At 31.5% G+C, this 18,909-nt stretch overlaps 2 protein-coding genes across 2 annotated transcripts; one reads left to right on the top strand and one right to left on the bottom strand.

Moving 5' to 3' along the window:
* Positions 1-9,032: 9,032 nt before the first annotated feature.
* Positions 9,033-13,558, bottom strand: LOC127800038 (sulfate transporter 3.1-like). The gene is made up of 11 exons (XM_052334430.1): positions 13,099-13,558; positions 12,782-12,989; positions 12,324-12,495; positions 12,070-12,135; positions 11,815-11,928; positions 11,361-11,477; positions 10,481-10,605; positions 9,849-10,328; positions 9,661-9,746; positions 9,462-9,538; positions 9,033-9,327 (listed from the first exon to the last, which is right to left on the bottom strand). The coding sequence occupies exons 1-11, from the start codon at positions 13,412-13,414 to the stop codon at positions 9,133-9,135; spliced, it is 1,956 nt and encodes a 651-aa protein (XP_052190390.1). The 5' UTR covers positions 13,415-13,558; the 3' UTR covers positions 9,033-9,132.
* A 3,464-nt stretch (positions 13,559-17,022) lies between these two features.
* On the top strand, positions 17,023-18,183 carry LOC127800059 (probable E3 ubiquitin-protein ligase RHY1A). Its single transcript, XM_052334462.1, has 2 exons — positions 17,023-17,436; positions 17,713-18,183. Exons 1-2 carry the CDS (start codon positions 17,219-17,221, stop codon positions 17,981-17,983), a joined length of 489 nt encoding a protein of 162 aa, XP_052190422.1. The 5' UTR covers positions 17,023-17,218; the 3' UTR covers positions 17,984-18,183.
* Positions 18,184-18,909: the final 726 nt, after the last annotated feature.

Below are 18,909 nucleotides of genomic sequence, written 5' to 3'. Positions count from 1 at the left end.
CTTGCACGAAGCTAGCTAGAGGCCACCTTCCATCCATCAATGAATAGCTAGCTAGCTAATTAATCAACCCCGGATTAACAGAAGATCAGTTTGTTTAAATTTAAATCACAATTGTTGGTGGTAATTAATTAAAGAGAACCCAAACCAGAAATTAAGGTCCCAAGTGGTATATATATATATATTTGTTTGAAATTATTTGGTCTTTTTGTTGCACTTAAAAAGATTTTCGTAATTTTTCCACCTAACAACACGGGGTACGTAGGGGATGGCATGGCAGGGACAACTGATTCCACGGGAAGGGGATGGCACCGACAACTGATTCCACCTACCAACACGGGAAGGAGATGGCAGCGACAACTGATTTCCTCTTCTTTCCAGGACTGGCCCAAGGCATCTAAGTTGCCCAGAAACGTCGGGATAAAATCGTAAATAAAAATATATAAGATTTTTTTATAAATATAATATTTTATATAAAAAGTAATTATTTAATATAAAAATAAATATAAACTTACACACATGAATCACCCAATAAGATGCAGAATAAACAATCCAGTAATGACAGAGAGCAATCGACCACGAAAACGAAGCACCGACTAATTGACAGCAAAAAGGAGCAACTGGCTATGAAAGGAACCGTGACTAAGGGCAGGGCGGAGTCAGGATTTTGGTTTGGTGGCAGGGCGGAGTCAGGATTTTGGTTTGGGGGACTAACTTAAATATAAAAAATATAATTTTAAAAATAAGATAATAATGATAATATTAAAATATTTTTTTTTTTACAATTGATTCTTACAGCATTTCATACTATAAATTGCAATTGTTCAAAAAAATTACATTGATTATTTGAATTTTTAGACTCGTCATGACCACGAAGACTAGTTCTTGCCGTAGAAGAAATCGAACACAATCAATTGATGCATTTAAACAAATTTGATAATCACACAATGTTTGTTTTAATTGTCTGAAGAAAATTATCTTAATATTTTACTCTTCATTCATTAAAATTTCATAATTGTTTCAAGTTTAATTGTGTGCACTATTAACATCTCAAACATAAACTTAAAGTCTATCTTTTTAAAAAAAAAAAATATTGAACCATTCTTTCATGAAAGAATTACCCTTGTTCCTCATTATTTGTTTTAAAAATATAACAATATAAGCAAAATACGACATCTTTATTTATACTATATTTTAATCAATCACCAAATTCAATGAATTCAGCTATAATGAATTGTCTTGATTTTGAAGCCGACACAAACCTTTTTGGAAGTAAGCTTTTCTAATTTGATTCTGAAAATTAACATTGTAATCCATTATTATAGTTTTTAGACTGAAATCTATAGGAATTTGTGCGATATCAATTTGCTCAATTCTTGCTTTGTTATTTTGTTTATTTTCTTTAGTATAAATTTCCTCCATACTTTTTTTTTTTACTTCACAATTTTCTTCAATACTTAATTTTATTTACATCATCATTGTAAAAAAATAAAATTATGAACAAATTGTAAAAAATGTTGTGATGATTATTACTAGGACATTATATACTTACTTTCTTCAATACTTATTTTTTTTATTTCTAGTAATAAAATATAATATAATATTTTTATTTTAATAGTAAATTATTATAAAACATAAAAATTTTAAAAAAAATCTTAACTCCCATTGGGCCTCAGATGACTCCACCCCTGATAAGGTTGTGAGAACAACACATTACAAGAATTTCAAGTTTTAGTAATGGAATATTTTCGTCGCTAAAGTTCAAAAATCTATTGCTAAATCAGTTTAGCGACGAAAATTTGTTCGTCACTAAACAATTTTTTTTTAAATTTAGCGACAGAAATTTCTATTGCTAAAACATATTAAAAACTAAAAATTAAAATAACTGTTTTATTAAAAAATAAAAATATTATTTAGTGATGAAAATTTTCGTTGCTAAAACATATTAAAAAATTATAAAAAAATAAATAAACAATTATAATAATTATTTTATTAAATTAAAAGAATTTAACTACAAAAATGATTAAAAAATTAAAACATTGAGACTCATTGAATTTAACTTTACTTTCATGAAGTCACATAAAAAACAATGGAAACTTCAGAAAAAAAAAAATCTAGATTATGAATATTTATTGGCCAAGAACACTTACTTGCAAAGATCAATACGGGGTCGAGTAATCTCGAAAATAGTAAATTCTGCTGGGTCAAGATAATGTATAGAGAATTGGCAAACACATATCAGGCTATCCCAGTTGTGCTAAAATAGAGGAATCTTGAGAAACATGTGCTGTCAATGCAGAATATTTGGTAGCTTAACGTATTAAAAGCAAAAAAGTAGACAAAAAATAATTAATATCTCAAGCACCAATCCAAAATATAGGAACCAAGATGAGAAATGGGCTAAACCTGTGTCTCAACCATGGAATGTATGATAGATTGGGGATGAATATCAATCTCAATATGATCATATTTAGCTCCAAATAGATAATGAGCTTCAATAACTTCCAGACCCTATCAAGATTAAGCATTATCATACTGTAAAAAAAAAAAAAAAAATTGCCATCTATATATGTTACCACAATTTGAGACATCTGATCAAACAAATTAAAAAATAATAACATAAAAAGATGATGGAGTATCACATTGTGAACTCAAAAACTAAAAATAAAAATCCTTATCCATAATCGAGACCATAGTTTTAGATGTGAGATTGAAGATTATAAAACGTAATAATCCAAAAAAGACTGCAAGGTTAATCACCTTATTGAAAAGACTTCAAAGCTTATAAATCTTTTTTCCCATATTCCAGTTTGGATGCTTCAAAGCATCAGTCACTTTAACTTCTTTCAATCTGTCAACAGGCCAATTCCCGACAGTTGAACAAAAATAAATGGTTAGACCTAAATTCCACAATAATGGGCCTATAAGCAAACATACAACATTTCTTTAAAATGTGCCACGCTAATGCATAAACATAAAAATGGGGAGGGGTGTATCCAATTATGTTCCTCATAATAGGTCAAGGACGGCTTCTTCATTTATTTGTATGTTTTGTTTCTATTTTTAGGGAGAAGAGAGAAGGAATTTTATTGGAACAAATTTATGAAAAGTGTCAAAACGTAGCCAAAGTGAAAGAAACAAATAATGCATTTCAGCACTATTGAGGGTCTCTAATGTTTGATCACCAATCAACTAGAGATCTATAGCATTTAACACTATAGTATACAAATTAAACTCTGTAAAGCTTAACCACTCATGTAGCCCGAGGAGGAGAAACATATTAGGCACACAATTTGGAGCACCCTTTGGCAAGCCTTGAATGCATTGAAGCAAGAACATCTCTTTGGAGACATATATTTTTACAAATTACAATAGTTATGAAATGCCACAATCTTACTTGGTACAAATACAATTCACATGATTATGTCAAATAAACTAAAGAAAGAAATATAATCCTTTGGTTTTGTGCAAATGTTTGTGACAAACTTAGTTATTAACCATGGTATTTGTTCATACTTGAAAAATGGAAAAATGCTATGAAATTACGTAAGATATAGCCACAAACCAACCCAAAAAATTTAAGGCTCCGCCCCACCACAGAACATAAAAAAATGGCGACCATAAAAATGTTTATTTGATGCACAATGCCAAAAAGAGCAAATATGCATAATAAAGTGCTTAACTCATATATATATATATACATATATACACACCCACAGAATACACCTGCAAGCTGGTTGAATACATACACACACACAGAATATATATACACACGTAATATATATATACATGTACCTTCAAGGCGACATAGGCAGATTTGACATTAACGGAGGCGAAGCCCGATCGAGCTGGAGGTTGCGGCGGCGACGAACGAACGAAGATGGAAGTAGTAGCGACGACAATTGGAGGAGAAAGTAGGGGTGACGACAGGAGACAGATGTAGCAACTGATGGATCGACAATGAGAGTAGTTCATAGAGTAAGAGAGGGAGATGAAGGGTCAGTTATGGTTAAATATTTGGGGATTTGGGGAAGGAGGCTGGGGCATCTTCTGCGCATAATTTTTGTCTTTTTTTAAATTTTTTGAAATATTTATTTATTAAATAAAAAATAATTTATGAAAATAATATAATTAATTATTTAATTGATAAAAATAAAATAATTTATGATTATCATAATTAATAAAAATAATAATCTAAAATATGGTAATAAAATAATTTAACTTATTGCATCAAATTAATATTTTTTAAAAAGTATAATTATATTATAAATCTAATAATTATAATAAATTAGTTTGATATATTATAAATCAAAAATTAATTTTTTATTTTTTGGTATTTAAACAAATATTAAATAAAAATGTCACAAAAATAATTTAATGCATACAAAAAAAAAATATAAGATTCACCATGTTTCATTTTTTATTTTTTTGTCAATATACAATTTATTTATTTATTCATATTTTATTCTTATAATAGAAAAAAAAATTACAAGGTTCACCGTAAAATGTATATATTTCTTAATAATATATTAGTATTAAATAGTTCTAATTTACTAAATAATCAAATTTATTGAATAAAATATCATTAAAAAATTATTCTCAAAATTTCAAACAAAACACGTTTTCTAATTTTTTATTTTAAAAAATAATTTTTCAGAATGACAAACATAACGCATTTTTAGTTTTCTACAAAGAGATTACTAAAACAAAAAATTGAAAATAAATTTAAAACTAAAAATTAAAAATTGAAATAGAACCTTATCATTTTCAAAGTTTCCATTCCAATTCAGAATTTTGAAATGGAAGTAGTGAATTTGGTGTTTATTTTTAAAAATTATTTTCAAAATTTTGAAATAAATTTATGAAATTGAAAGAAAAATGAAATAAATTTAAAATCTATAAATAACTAATGTAAGAATAAAATTATTTTTAATTTAGACTATATTATCAATAAATAATTAATGCTTAATTATAATAGTTTAATTATTATATTTGTGCATTTATAGAAAAATATAATTATATTAAGAGTTAAATCTTATTTTTTTATTTTTATTTTATGGTTAGAAATAAAAATTCTAATCAATAACATCGAGAAAGTTCTTTTTTAACAACAACTAATTTAGGTTGTCATTAGAATTTATCTTTTAACAACGAGATTTATATTTAGTTGTTACTAATACTATGTACATTAAAGACTACGTTGTCCAAAAAAATACCTAAGAGGGTTAATTAATAATTTTTAACTCTTTTAAAAACTCTTAAATTTGTAATTTTAATACGTAGTGATTACGGTAAGATTAATAATAATAAAATTACACAACTACCGTAAACAAGAGAAATTTATGGAGATTCAGTTCTAAAGAACCTAATCATCTCTCTCAAAATTTAGTTTGAGACTCTCAAGACTTATCTTGAGGTTCTACTAGCTACAACCTCAAGCAACATAAAATCCCTATAGGGAGAATCAACACTAGCTTTTAATTAGAGGTAAAACCAACATACAATCCCTTGCCTAAGTAAAAATCACTAGCATACTACTAACAAATATAGTTCCCTAATACAACAAGTGAGTAAAATAATCTTCACACACAATAAGTGAGTAAAAATAATAAACTTATAATCGGAGGTAATTACAAACAAGTCACCAACGATTGAGAATTCCATTAGCCAACACACTTCCAGCACTTCGAATCTTCTCACTTTTGTTTAAATGCTCTATCAAGTTTGTTCTACTTTGAGCCTCCATATTTATCCTATACACTAGCCATTAAAGAAATGTTTAATATGAAATTTGAAATTCAAAAAATATTTAGATTTTTTTAAATAATAAGAAAACACGTCTCACTTTTAATTCAAAATAAATTTACTTTTTGCATGAGAAATCAAGATTTGAAAATTCAAATATAAGCTTTTAAAACATAAATGATTAAAACAAAAAAACATGTCGAAAAATAATCTCTTTTAATTCAAAATAAATTTATTTTTTGTATGAGTAAGAGAAAACATGTCTAAAAACAATTCTCCTTTAATTCAATATTCGAAAATTCAAATATAAGGTTTTGAAACATAAATGATTAAAACAAGAAAATATGTTTAAAAGCAATTCTTTTTTAATTCAAAATAAATTTACTTTTTGTATGAGTAAAAGAAACATGTCTCAAAATAATTCTCCTTTAATTCAAAATAAATTTACTTTATACATGAGTAAGAAATGCATTTATCAAGATATGAAAATTTAAATATAAACTTTTAAGACATAAATGATCACAACAAGGAAACATGTCTAAAGACAATTCATCTTTAATTCAAAATAAATTTATTCTTTGTACCCACTTTTAATTCAAAATAAATTTACATTTTACATGAACAAAAAATACATTTGTATTATAAAAATATTTTTGTTATCATTAAAATCATATTTACTTACTCTTGAGCTTAGCAGATTAAAATTAAAGTCGTCGTTAGTTTTTATCTGGATTGCTTTCACGGTGAAAATTATGCAGTCGAATCTAAGAACGAACGGTTAGATTTCACACAATCGATGATGCTCATAAATGCATTTGGAAGAGAAATAGAGGGAGGGAAATGGAAAGAATCAAAAGAGGGGGGGGGTGTTGAGGGTGTTTGTTATAGAAGAATGCAAATTAAGTGAAATTAAGTTAAGCTAATTATATTTAATGTGTTCTATTATTAAATGCTGAATTTACATTATTATCGTCAAGATATAATAATAATTTTTTTATACAAGATAATGTCTCGATCAAGATGCAAGAGAGTATCTCTTGATGTTTTCGAAGAGGTTTCTGAAAGAGAAAAATAAGTTTAGAACTCGAATGAATTACCGGCAAACCTTTTGAAGCATAAGTCAATCTTGTGTTCGAAGTGAAATTATAGTTTCACTAAGATTGTGAACATATCTTAAATTAGCAAAAAAAATTCCTATTTATAAAAAAAAAAGATTGACAAGGTTACCCCTAGACTCTTTATATAATACAATTTGTCGATATTGTTTTATTTTTGTGATTTCTATAATATAAAATATTTTTTTTAAATATATTATGGTTTTTAAACTTTTTATTTATTTTTTAAATATAGTGTTTGTTTACATTTTATACACATTTAATAAATATTGTCAATAGTTAATTATTATACATTTAAAATAATTATATTAATTTAAATTAAAATTTTTAAATTTTACAAATTAAATTTTTTATATTCATCTCATGTTTAAATCTATGTTTAATTTTAAATTTATTTTAATTTTTTTATATTTATATATTTAAATATTCATCTCAAAATTTAAATATTTATAAATGAATTCAATAAAAAATTAAAAAATTAAAATTAGCGATGGATTGAATATTCTGTAGCTAAATCAGTGATGAATTCTCCAAATCCGTCATTAGAATTAATTTTTTTATTTTTTTATTTAAACAAATATTAAAATTAAAATCAGTGATGGATTCTTCAAATCTGTCTCTAAAATTAGTGACAAAAAAAATGTCCGTCACTAAATTTAAAATAAAAATAAAAATAATATATGTAATTAGCGACGGATTTCATCGCTATTTCTTGTGATGGAATATGTTTTTCGTTGCTAAATATATATAAAAAATTATTTTTTTTAGTTTTTAAACTTTTAGTGACAAACATTTTTTCTGTCACTAAAATTAGTGATGGAATAAAATTTTTGTTGCTATTTTTTAATTTTTTTTATTAGTTTAGCAATGGAATATTGTTTCGTCACTAATTTGCTTTGCTAATCCGTCGCTGATTTTATGAATTTTTTTTTCTTAATCTATCGCAATTTCGTCGTCATTTCGTCGCTAAATAGCGAATGAAATTTATGTTGCTAAAATCCAAAATTCTTATAATGATGAAAGGACTGAGCAATTGAATCGATGACGACATGAGTACTGAGTAATGAGCAATTGGTGGTGAGGGAGAACGATGACAATTGACATTGGGTGTGAGAACGACAACAAGAGAATTGAGTCGAATTTCGAACTTCAAATAAGAAATTAAGGCTAGGGCGTGAATAGGAGAACCAAAGAAAAAAGAACAAAGACCTATATATTTGTTGGTTATGGATGAAATTGCTAGAATTGTGTCTCTAACCACTTTTGATTACCATAAACCAATAATTAATTAGGTTAATTGTGAAACACCTCTTGCAACGTATATGAAATTACAGAAATGACCAAAAAAAGTTTTTGGCCTTTTTCAATGTTTCCAAAATGGGAAATGTCTTGAAAATGCAAAAATGGCATATTTGAGTTGCTTTCGTGCATCTCAACAAGGTAGAGGGCTTGGTTTATGCCTAGAGCCCCCCCAAAAAAGAGGAGGCCCAAAAAATGAGGTTTGCTATTATTTGAAATTCTATTTCATGATGGTTTTTTATTTGAATTCATGATCTGTTTATTTTTGTTGTTCTATTTCAACGAAAAGGCCCCCAACTCCTTAAGTCCACACATCATTTTTCAATATTAGATAATGAATAGTATTCTAAAATATGATATGTTTTTTAATATTTATGGTTTGTATTTATTTTTAGAATTAAAAATTTCAAAAGAAATTAATAACCATGAAAATAAAAACACCACTTGCAATACTAAATTTTACAAAAAAAAAATAAATTCTTTTTTAAATGCATAGATAAGTTATAGAATATTATTAATCATTCATGTTATTGAAGTTTCAAGTAAAAATAATTTTTTTAAAATTAAAATTAATAAAATTTTATTTACGTTTAATTATGTCACAAGAATGATTAAATAATTTGACTATATTATCAATTAAAGAATATTTGTTTTCTAAACTTGAATACATAAATTTAATTAGTGACTTTTCATCTTAAGAAGTAAGAAAAATAAATTTTAAACAATTTTTAATATCTATTTATATTATTAAAGGATTATCAAAATAACTCTTGTCTACAGTTAAAAATATTCTTAACTCTGCCCATGACAAAAGAATTATGTAGTCAGATTGTAAAAAGAAAATCACCGCAATGCCCCAAGATATATTTGTATATATTATGATGACACCTTGGTATAATCCAGTAGGAACCATTACATTAGTACTGGTTTAATTACTAGCTATCTGATTAGTCCTTGGATTTGGATTAGTAATTGATCATACATTGTCATCTGAAGCCTGCAGCTGGGATTGAACAGTCTTATGGTCTAGCTTGGATGAGTGAAGCATGAAGTTGCATGCTTCCACAGCCTCCCCAACTGCTGGAAAGATCCATTCATGCCCCACTGCTTCCAGAAACTTGGACTTGTCCAGCTTCTTCATCACCTCACTTCCAGGATTTGCTAATACCAGCTACACCAATTAATAAAACCGAACCAAACCAACCCAATTCGTCATTTCATAATTTATCTTGAAGATTTATGATAACGATGAGGTAACTAATAAAGGTAATTAATCAATTACAAAAGTGAAACGCCTGTATATACCTTGAGACCCCTTGTTTCAATGTTTCTATTGGCCTCTTCAAGCATGCTTATTCCACTTGTATCAATGCTACCTACAGCTGCAATATGTTGGTTGTGTTATGTGCTAAAAAGAGCGAAGGGTGACCACCCACCACAAAAAATGATTTGTTTTATTGTAATATTGAAAGGTTAATTGCTATGTTGGTAATTGATCACTTACAACTCATGTCTAGTACTACATATTGCAGTCCCATCTCTCCCAGAGACTTAAGCCTGTCTTCCTCCTCATCAATCCATCTTACGATCCTAATTAAGATGCAACATGAGAAGAAAGAATCAGTATTATAAAATTAAGATCTTGCATGATAATCGATTCAGTTAGTAGTTTGGGGCTTTAAAAAAATGTACCTCTCTCTTAAGTAGCTTGCATTGGCAAAGTAAACTGGAGCATCAATCCGAAGAATTAGAATTCCAGGGACATTGTTTGCAATTGGGTATTGATCCATGCTTCTGTACGTCAAGGAATTGGGAATCTTGCCAAGAACACAAGTCCTAGGCCTTGCCACGAATAGCAGCACCCGAAGCAGAGACAGTAAAACCGCAATAACTAGGCCTATTTCAACACTGCCAAGGGTAACACCCAAATATGAACTAATGCAGACGACAAAGTCGAATTTGTCGACCTTCCAGAGGTGGAAGGCGGCCTGGTAGTCAATGAGGCCGAGCATGGCGGCGACTATGATAGAGGAGAGGACCACAAGGGGAGTGTAGTGGAACAATGGCGTGAGAAATAGCAGTGTGATCATGACTGCTGTGGCCATCACAATGTTAGACACTGCTGTCTTACATCCCGCGTTGAAGTTCACTGCCGTCCTGGAAAATGGCCCTATTCCCATTCAAATTCAGGTAAAAAAGTTTTAGTATATTAATTAACTAAAGTTTATGTAATTACTGACCCTATATAATGAGATAAAAAAAATTCATATAAATGATATGATCGATATTTCCAAAATATTACAGTTATGTAAAAGGGTTACCCTGCGGTCAAGTAGCATGAAGTGCAAGAGCCTGCAATATTCATCATTCCCAAGGCAATCATCTCTTTGTTCCCATCGATGTGGTAATTCTTAAACATGGCGAAGCTTCTTCCCACTGCTATTCCTTCCTGACCAAACCATATTTATATCACCAGTCAGTTCTCTATATATTAAATTAATTTTAAACTAGGGTTTATAAGTTTAAATTTTGTTGATAAGATTAATTATTTTTATTTTCTTGAAACAAAATATATGAAGAGTTTTTTTTTTTTTTGAAAATTCATTTAATTAATAAATCTTCATAACATTAAAATACCATATTTGCTTACATAATAGAGCTCAAATATGTATTTCATTTGCTTCACTAATCTTTTTCTTTAATCACCCATCTTCAATTTTTTGTTTTCAAAAATGCAAATAGACCCACATCTTGAGTAGTCTTATCTAATTTTTGCAACAAATTAAGCAACCTAGTAGGTGTGTCTTAATCATCCCAAGTTTGGAGCAAAAAAGTCACTCTCTTTATAAACTTGAATAGTATGTAGATGTGTCTTAATCATCTTAAGAACCTAAACTTGATGAAAATTACGTTGATTTAGGGTAGTAATTTAACACATCATTCACTTGCAAACGGCAGGACACTCCATCCGTGGCAGCCAATGCATAATCGTGTGGACTAAGGATTACCTAATGACCCAATTAACTTATCTTACAATCAAAGGAATCCCCTCATCATTAAGTAGAATCAATTTCTTGTCAAGCAAGTTAAGCTGTCTATATAACTAGTGTTTGTCTCGTGTAATTTCTGCAACATAATTACAAAAAAAAAAAAAAAAAAAAATTATAGGTTATACAATGTTGATGAGGAGATGGAATTACTTACAGCAAGAGAAATGGCACCAATGATAACTCCAGTTTTAATGGCTGTGGTTAGATACTGTGATCCAAATGCCAATTCAGAGAGTGAAGGTGGGTTCAAGCCCTTCTTAAGATGCCCAATCTGAAATTTAAGCAAATATATAGCATGCATAATTAGGCAACAAACAAGTATTAATATATTTCTGAACTACTTAATTAAACGCCCTCATATCCAATTATCTCATGTAAAGAACTAGCAAAACCTGTGGCACTACTCCAATCCAATTACTTCGATGCTTTAATATTATATATAAAGAATAAAAATTAATTACGATAATAAGATTTAAATTTATAATTTTTAAATTATAATAAATTTATTGTTAATTTTATAACTATACTAAGATTTTCTTTATTTACTTTATTTATTTATTTTAACTAAATTTTCCTAATATGAGAGAGTGAGAGAGAGAGAGTAGTACCACTTGAACGCCACGTTTTTCAGCGTGGGTGAGGTAAACAAGAAGGCTACCCAGTACGACGGATACCAGCGGAGCCATTGCATTTATCCAAAAGAAGGCTCCCTTTCTCTTGCTCTGCAATTGCCGATACGCCCATCATATATATATATATATATATCTCAAAATCATCGAACTCTGAAGCAACTGAATTACAGCATATATATGGTGAAGGGGTTGTTGATATATATATAATATTATATATGTATATATACTTACAAAATATCGGGTGAGAAGCAGAAAGAAAAGGAAGCAACAGCCCAGAACCCCACTTTCCCATCTCCACTGCGCGCATAGAAAATGAAGAACAAGAGAGAACCAATCAAATTAAGCCAATTTCAATATTTCTGATGGATTTTATATATATATATATATATATGAACAGGATGATGATGATGATGATCAGGCAAATATTCTATCTATATATTTTAATTAAGCATTAAATAATTAGAAGGGTATATCGACGAGTGAACCTGGTGGATCTGGCTAAAGACGGATTGCAGGACGGAGACAAGATCGGTGGCATGAGTGAAGTGAGACAGCCCAAGAATTCCTTTCACCTGTTGCAGGCACACCACCGTGGCGGCGCCACCCATGAATCCCACTATTGTTGCATGCGACAGAAAGTCCACCACCAACCCAAGCCTGATTGATTAAATGAACCATTAATATATATACCATCAATGGTTTTTAATATCTTAATAAATCATCCGCCTGAGCCATTAACTACATAAATTATTGTATTTTCGTACATAACTACCGTTCATATTTTAAGATGATGATCTAACAAAAACAAGACTTTTTATCATTCATTAATATTGCATTATTTTGGTGAGTTTTTATGCATTTTCCATGCTTTACTGTGAATACTGGATTGGTAAGACAAATTTTATGTATGGTTTAAGCTTGAAATTAATCATAATGGATCGACCTTAAGAAACCCAAAAGAGCTTGAAAGACTCCGGCGAAGAAAGTTGCAGTGAGAGCCAACTGAAGGTAGAGTTTAGGGTTCTGAATGGGATTAACCTCCTTCCCTATCATGGACGTTATCAGCAGCGACGGCACAGCCAAGGTGCCTACCGCTAAATCTCTCGAACTTCCCAGCATGGCGTACACCAATGGAGGCACGAAGCTCGAATCTGCAATATTCATTAATTTCCAAGCATCACATATAACACTTTTCCTCATTCTTAGAAACATTAATTTTTAGCGACGCGTTGTAATTAAGTATTTAGCGACAGTACTCACAGATGCCCATAATGGGTGGCAGGTTGGCCAAATTGGCGTAGCTGATGCCCTGGGGAACGGCGAGGCTGGCAATGGTGATTCCGGCGACAACGTCGGCCTTGAAGAACTCGAAGGTGTAACGAGGAGCCCATTCGAGGATGGGAACGAAGTATTGCAATCCCAGTACTAGTCTCCGGGACGGCGGCTGGTTCTTGAACTGGCGGAAAGGGTCGTCCGGGAATAAGGTCTTTTTGAGAGACGACTTCAGAGAGCTGAAGAAGGGCTTTGACGGAGGAACGGGGACCCGGTGCCTGGTCGCTTCAAAGTCCTTCCCCATTGTAGATGCTTAATTATTTATCAAGGTGGGTTTTAATTTGCTGTAAATTTGGGAACACTACCAAGAAATGTGGAGATGGTTTGGCCGGTAAGTAGTCGTTTTTGTGTGTGTTTCTGTCTATATGAATATGAGAGAGAGAGAGAGAGAGAGGAGAGCAATGCAAATCTGAGGGGGGCGTGGGGTTGAATATATAATGCAACCATGGCCGACGGGTACCCGACAGTGGGTTACTGTGCCAGTCACTGTAACATATTCTTGTATGACTCTACGACTTCTTATTGTGTCACATTAATCTATCGAACTTGTTTTATTTGAAAATAATTGTTGCTGTCACATTATTTTGTGATGATAATGTTATAATTTTTTTTTATTTACCTAAGGTGTCCGAGCTTCACTTGACTAATTCTCATAGTCGGGTGACCTTCCCCCAATACACTGTTAGATAAACTCTGATGCAGACACAGTATATACACACTTAGAGTTAGACATTCAAAGTAATTCATGCGAAATTTATCTTTTAGCAATAAATTTATCTTTCAAATCGCTACACTAATTCAAACTTTGATATTCAATATGAAACTCTAAGTGATTTACCAATTCTAGTTGTTCAGTATCATTCTTCTTCTGTACATGTTAAATTAACAAAAACTAATAGTTTATAATAGTAAATATTCAAAAAGAAGCTTGACAAACAAAAACTAATAGGATGTACATGAATTCATAATAGTTTTATTAAAAAAATAATAATAATTTATGATAGTAAATAGATTTATTATTACTTTTAAATAAAATTATTATAAATATATATATTATTGATCAAAATTATGCATGGCTATATAAGAATTGTGGTTTAGAAATGAATAGCTATGGCCACCCCTGCCCGCCTCTTCCGGTCTTCCCAAACGGGGGACAGATAGCTCGAACCTCCGCGAGTATTCAAGGTGGGTGTCCCAGTGCCAGCGTGGCAACAGGTCAACCCTGATTGGCGAAGAGTGGGACACGTGGTGGAATTCTGACTTGGAAGGATCGGACTGTACGTACGTAGAATTGGGAGGATCTGGGAAGGATTTAAAGTTAATTAATTAATTGGGGAAAGTATCACTTTATCTAAATAGCATTATTAATATCATGTGCTCCCAACTATGATTATATATGATTTTTTTGGGTTCCAAATAAAACCTAACAATGGTTGATATTTTTGAAAAGGTGGGTGTGAAGATAGTGAGATAGGTAGAATTAATATTAATTGAATAGAAATTAAGATCAAAATTATAGTCGACAGCTAACATGGGGGGGGGTGTTAGGTTTCACAATTCAGGCTGTTGGCATCTTTTAAGATAGATTTTTAGTGCAAGACAGTAGGTAGGTAGCTGTGATGCTTTGTCTTGTAATATATTAGTAAATGTATGTTTACTAGTCCATGTCTTTATAATTGCAATAAAGAGAGGTGACAGTTAATATGCGTGTTCATCACATGCAATGAAGAGACCCCTCTTAAGTTTTATTTATTTTATCACCATTAATAATGGAACCTAGCTAGAAATTAATTAGGAGTACATTATTAATTATATATTCTGTGATAGCTACAATTAACGTGTGATTCTGGTGGGTGGGTGGGTTTTGAATCCTGCTTTCTTTGAACAAATTACAGATGGGTAGCCAATAAAAGCTTATTTTGGTGATTCTCAGAGCATTATTGTTAAGCAATTACATATCCTCAACCTCAAAAGTTGATGCAAAGCATATCACTACGTACGATGACCATATATATATATATATGTTACAGTTTTTTACACAATTAATTGATGGAAATCCTCAATGTGACAATATGGCTGTCAATTAAGAAAAAGATCCATGTGGGATTTTTTGACTCTTAAGCTTAATTGTTCGCCTAATAGATTTTGTTAATTAGTGCAAATTCAAATTAAATAATGGTGATATTTTTAAATATATATATATATCTATATATACACATATAAACATATATAGAGACTGATTCCTATTCTTGATGAAAGAGTAGAAATTGTGCAAGCGAGTATTATGAATTGATCTTCATTTTTTAAGTTAATTTAATTTTTGAATTTAATTTTTTAGTCAATTCAACTCTTATATTTTGATTTTTTTTATATGGTAACTCGAATTTTTCATTGTTTCGATTATATCTCTGTACTTGCACTTTTAAATCAATTTAACTCATGTACTTTTATGTTAAAAAAGTAAAATAAGATAACAAAATATAAAAATTAAATTAATTTAAAAATATACGTTCATGAATATAATCGAAATAATAAAAAATTTATATTAGTATGTAAAAAAAATTAAAATATAAAAATTAAATTAATTGAAAAAATATAAATTTTGTAATATAATTAAAATAATAAAAATTTTAAAAAATTACAAGAGTAAGGTAAAAATATAAAGAGTAAAATATAGATTTTGGAACTAACAAATGGCAGGTTGAAGAGGTAAGGAAGGATGGGGATATTGGAAAGCCATGGAGATAGTGGGATTGGGAAATAATTGAGATAGTGGGCGATTGATTCATAGTGGGGCCTTTAAGTTTTTTAAGATTTCAAAGGCCCATCATTAGGCTTCTGCCTCGCCTGGCCTAGATTTCACCTTCCCTTAACGTAACAGAAACATACATTATTCGTAGGGCATGTTATAAGTTGACATTCGTATGGGCACCCATGAAATGAAATTGAAGGCCCATCATGTCATGATGGGGTGGGGGAGATATAGGGTTGACCCAAACTTCGTGGCTCTGCAGCAATGCCAATGTAGCCAATCAGGCCCTGACGCCCCGCCATATATATGATGATGTCTTGAGTCATGTCGGGCCACCCATCCATCAGACACCACCCCCCCATCCCATGCTTGCTTTGGTTGGGGCCATACACTCTTCACAAAGCTTTCCATTGAAATTCAGATGCTCAGCCCGTTTGATTCCCATTCCAAAATTGTGGTTCAGAAGGTAATTAATTCCCTTCCAAAATTTTACAGATTTGGGCTGGTCTGACCCAAACATATATAACTCACTTCCAAGTTTCAAGTCCCAGTTTACTAGAACCCACTTTAAAACTCTTTCCGTATAGGCCCAATCCAAGTTGGGCCCAAAAGGGGGGAAAGTGAAAAGACCAATAAAATCACAAAACTAGCCCACCTGCCTACTGTAGCCCAAGTTTTTCAGATACTTCTTTTGGAAATACTATTGAAATAATAAAAGGGGTTTGGAACTTTGTTCTAGAGTTTCTTCTATGCAAAAAGTTATGAATATTTTTTGTTTGTTTGTTTGTAATCTAATTCAAGAACTTCCCAAATCTCAATGTAACTGGCCTACACCATTCATTCATAGGCCTGCCTAAAAGGGCTGGATGAAGTTTACAAGTTAGTGTTGATATTGACTAAATCCCCACAAGCATTCGCTTGCTTGTGGGATTAGCTCATTTCATGTGACTTGTGTGTGGTGTTATTGTAAAATTTCTATGGTTGTATTAATTGTTTTTATGAAACATGTAGATATAATCAAATAATAATAATGATAATTTGAGGACTTCCTATTGCATAAATCAACTGGGTGGGTGGGTGGGTGGGTGGGTGTTTGCTTTTGAATTTCCTTTTGCTTTAGCCTTTAGCCCATGGATAGAGTTTCCCGGAAAGTTCAAGGTCATTGGATTGCGTTTGTTGTTTTCCAGTGAGCTTCCTTGGGAGCTTCCTTCCTTTATTGCCTTTGCATATAAGTAATTGAAAATTGAAACCAGATCCCCATTTGCAATCAATCAGAAACAGACCCAGATCACCGCCATGGCCGGAGTGCTGCCCGGAGTTGAGATGCCCCGCCGGATGAGGGCTAGGACCTCCGATTGCCACCGCCTTCCTCCTGACCACAGCCACCGCCACCACTCTTCTTACGGGTCCTGGCTCGAACCATCCACGGCCACCGACGCCACCATGGATGGAGCTGCTCTGAGAGCCCGCCAAAGGCTGGAAGAGAAACTTGGCCACTTCCGCCCCACTTCAAGGTTTTCTTCTTCTTTTCCATTCGTCGGTGCCCTTCTCATTTGCCATTGATTTCTGGGCAGAAGGTCAAAGGACTTTCTGAATCCTAATTGGGAATCTAACTTTTATTTATCTTTGATTAAGATAGATTATACACAAACTCGAAATTTTAAACTGGGAATCTATCGTTAAAACTAAGATTATAACGGTGAAATCATCATTTACTAGAATTCTTTGAGTTAATCAAAATTGATGCAATTGGCAATTCCAGTATTTGATCCTAATGGCATTGTGAACAGAGATCGAGGGGATGACGTCAGAGGCAGCAGAGCAAAAGAGAGTCAATTTTCAAGAAAACTACTGCCGCTGGGGCTCAGAGGATGGCAGAGCAACCCAAGCAAATCAAAAGGGCAGCTTTGTGCAGTGTGCTTGGAAGATTTTGGGGCAAAGCCACAGCAAGAAGTGATGAATCTGCCATGCTCACAAAAGTACCACTCCAAATGCCTTCTCCCATGGCTGGCCGCTCACCCAAATTGCCCCAGCTGTAGAACCCCCGTCTCGTCTTCCTAGTTAGCCTCCACCTGATCATGATCTTAGCCTCCTTCAACATGCAACATATATATTATGTGTTTGTTGTAATATAAATTGTAACTGCTGTTGTCTGAATACACCAAGAATTTACTTGTCAAAAAATTCATTTTTAAGTTGTTAGAATTCTATAACAAAAAATTCTAGAGGGTGTGTGGCTGTAAATAATTTGATGCTTACATTAGATTTTTTATAATAATACTAAAAAATTTACAAAGTTCTAAAATCAATATTAGAAATGTATTTTTTTTAATATGAGTTTATAGGGAGTTTAAAAACTTATAATAAGTATTATAGTGTTTTAAAATGAACTAGGATTTAGAGTCTTGTAGATAATTCTTGTCTTTTACAAGATTGTTGGAAAGATTTTTAGAATTGACTTGTTTATACTTTTGGTTTTAGAAATATGTCGTAGGAAGCCCTTCCTTCTGTTAAGAACCTGTTGACAATGCCAGACCTGAGTTTTTGAGGCCTTGAGGCAATATGTGAAAATGGGCCCCGAATTGTATAATACATTCCAAATTTATTTTCTTATAATAAAATATAAAAAATAAATAAATATTTATACTATAAGAATAAATTTATTTTTTTTTAAATTATCAATTAAAAACTACCATAAACAACGAAACGAAATGATGAATACTACCATAAGCTAAATGAAATGAATAAGCAACTAACCGTTAAAAATTGAAACAGATCTGGAGTTAGAGCATCTGAAAGATTGAAACTGATGACACAATCGGCAATCGAGAGGCAGCGAGCCATCGGCCACAACCCACAAGGGCGAGCGATAGAGGACGATGGCGAGCTAGTGATCGAGCAGAGCAGCGAGAGGTGATGCTTGCTGGGCGAGCGCCTGAGCAACGAGCCACCGGCCATGAGGGTGAGGCAAGTCGGTGAAGACAAGC

The sequence above is a fragment of the Diospyros lotus genome, chromosome 4 (assembly GCF_014633365.1).
Source record: "Diospyros lotus cultivar Yz01 chromosome 4, ASM1463336v1, whole genome shotgun sequence".
In the NCBI taxonomy this organism is placed as follows: domain Eukaryota; kingdom Viridiplantae; phylum Streptophyta; class Magnoliopsida; order Ericales; family Ebenaceae; genus Diospyros; species Diospyros lotus.
The sequence above is the reverse complement of the archived record's forward strand: the minus strand, read 5'-3'. Positions and strand labels throughout refer to the sequence as shown.

Coding starts and splice junctions, on each gene's coding strand:
- LOC127800038 (XM_052334430.1), bottom strand. CDS start 13,414: ATGGGGAAGGACTTTGAAGCGACCAGGCACCGGGTCCCCGTTCCTCCG. Junction 11,929..12,069: donor TGCTTCTCACCCGATATTTT/GTAAGTATATAT, acceptor CGGCAATTGCAG/AGCAAGAGAAAGGGAGCCTT. Junction 9,539..9,660: donor TGTAGTACTAGACATGAGTT/GTAAGTGATCAA, acceptor AACATATTGCAG/CTGTAGGTAGCATTGATACA.
- LOC127800059 (XM_052334462.1), top strand. CDS start 17,219: ATGGCCGGAGTGCTGCCCGGAGTTGAGATGCCCCGCCGGATGAGGGCT. Junction 17,437..17,712: donor CACTTCCGCCCCACTTCAAG/GTTTTCTTCTTC, acceptor CATTGTGAACAG/AGATCGAGGGGATGACGTCA.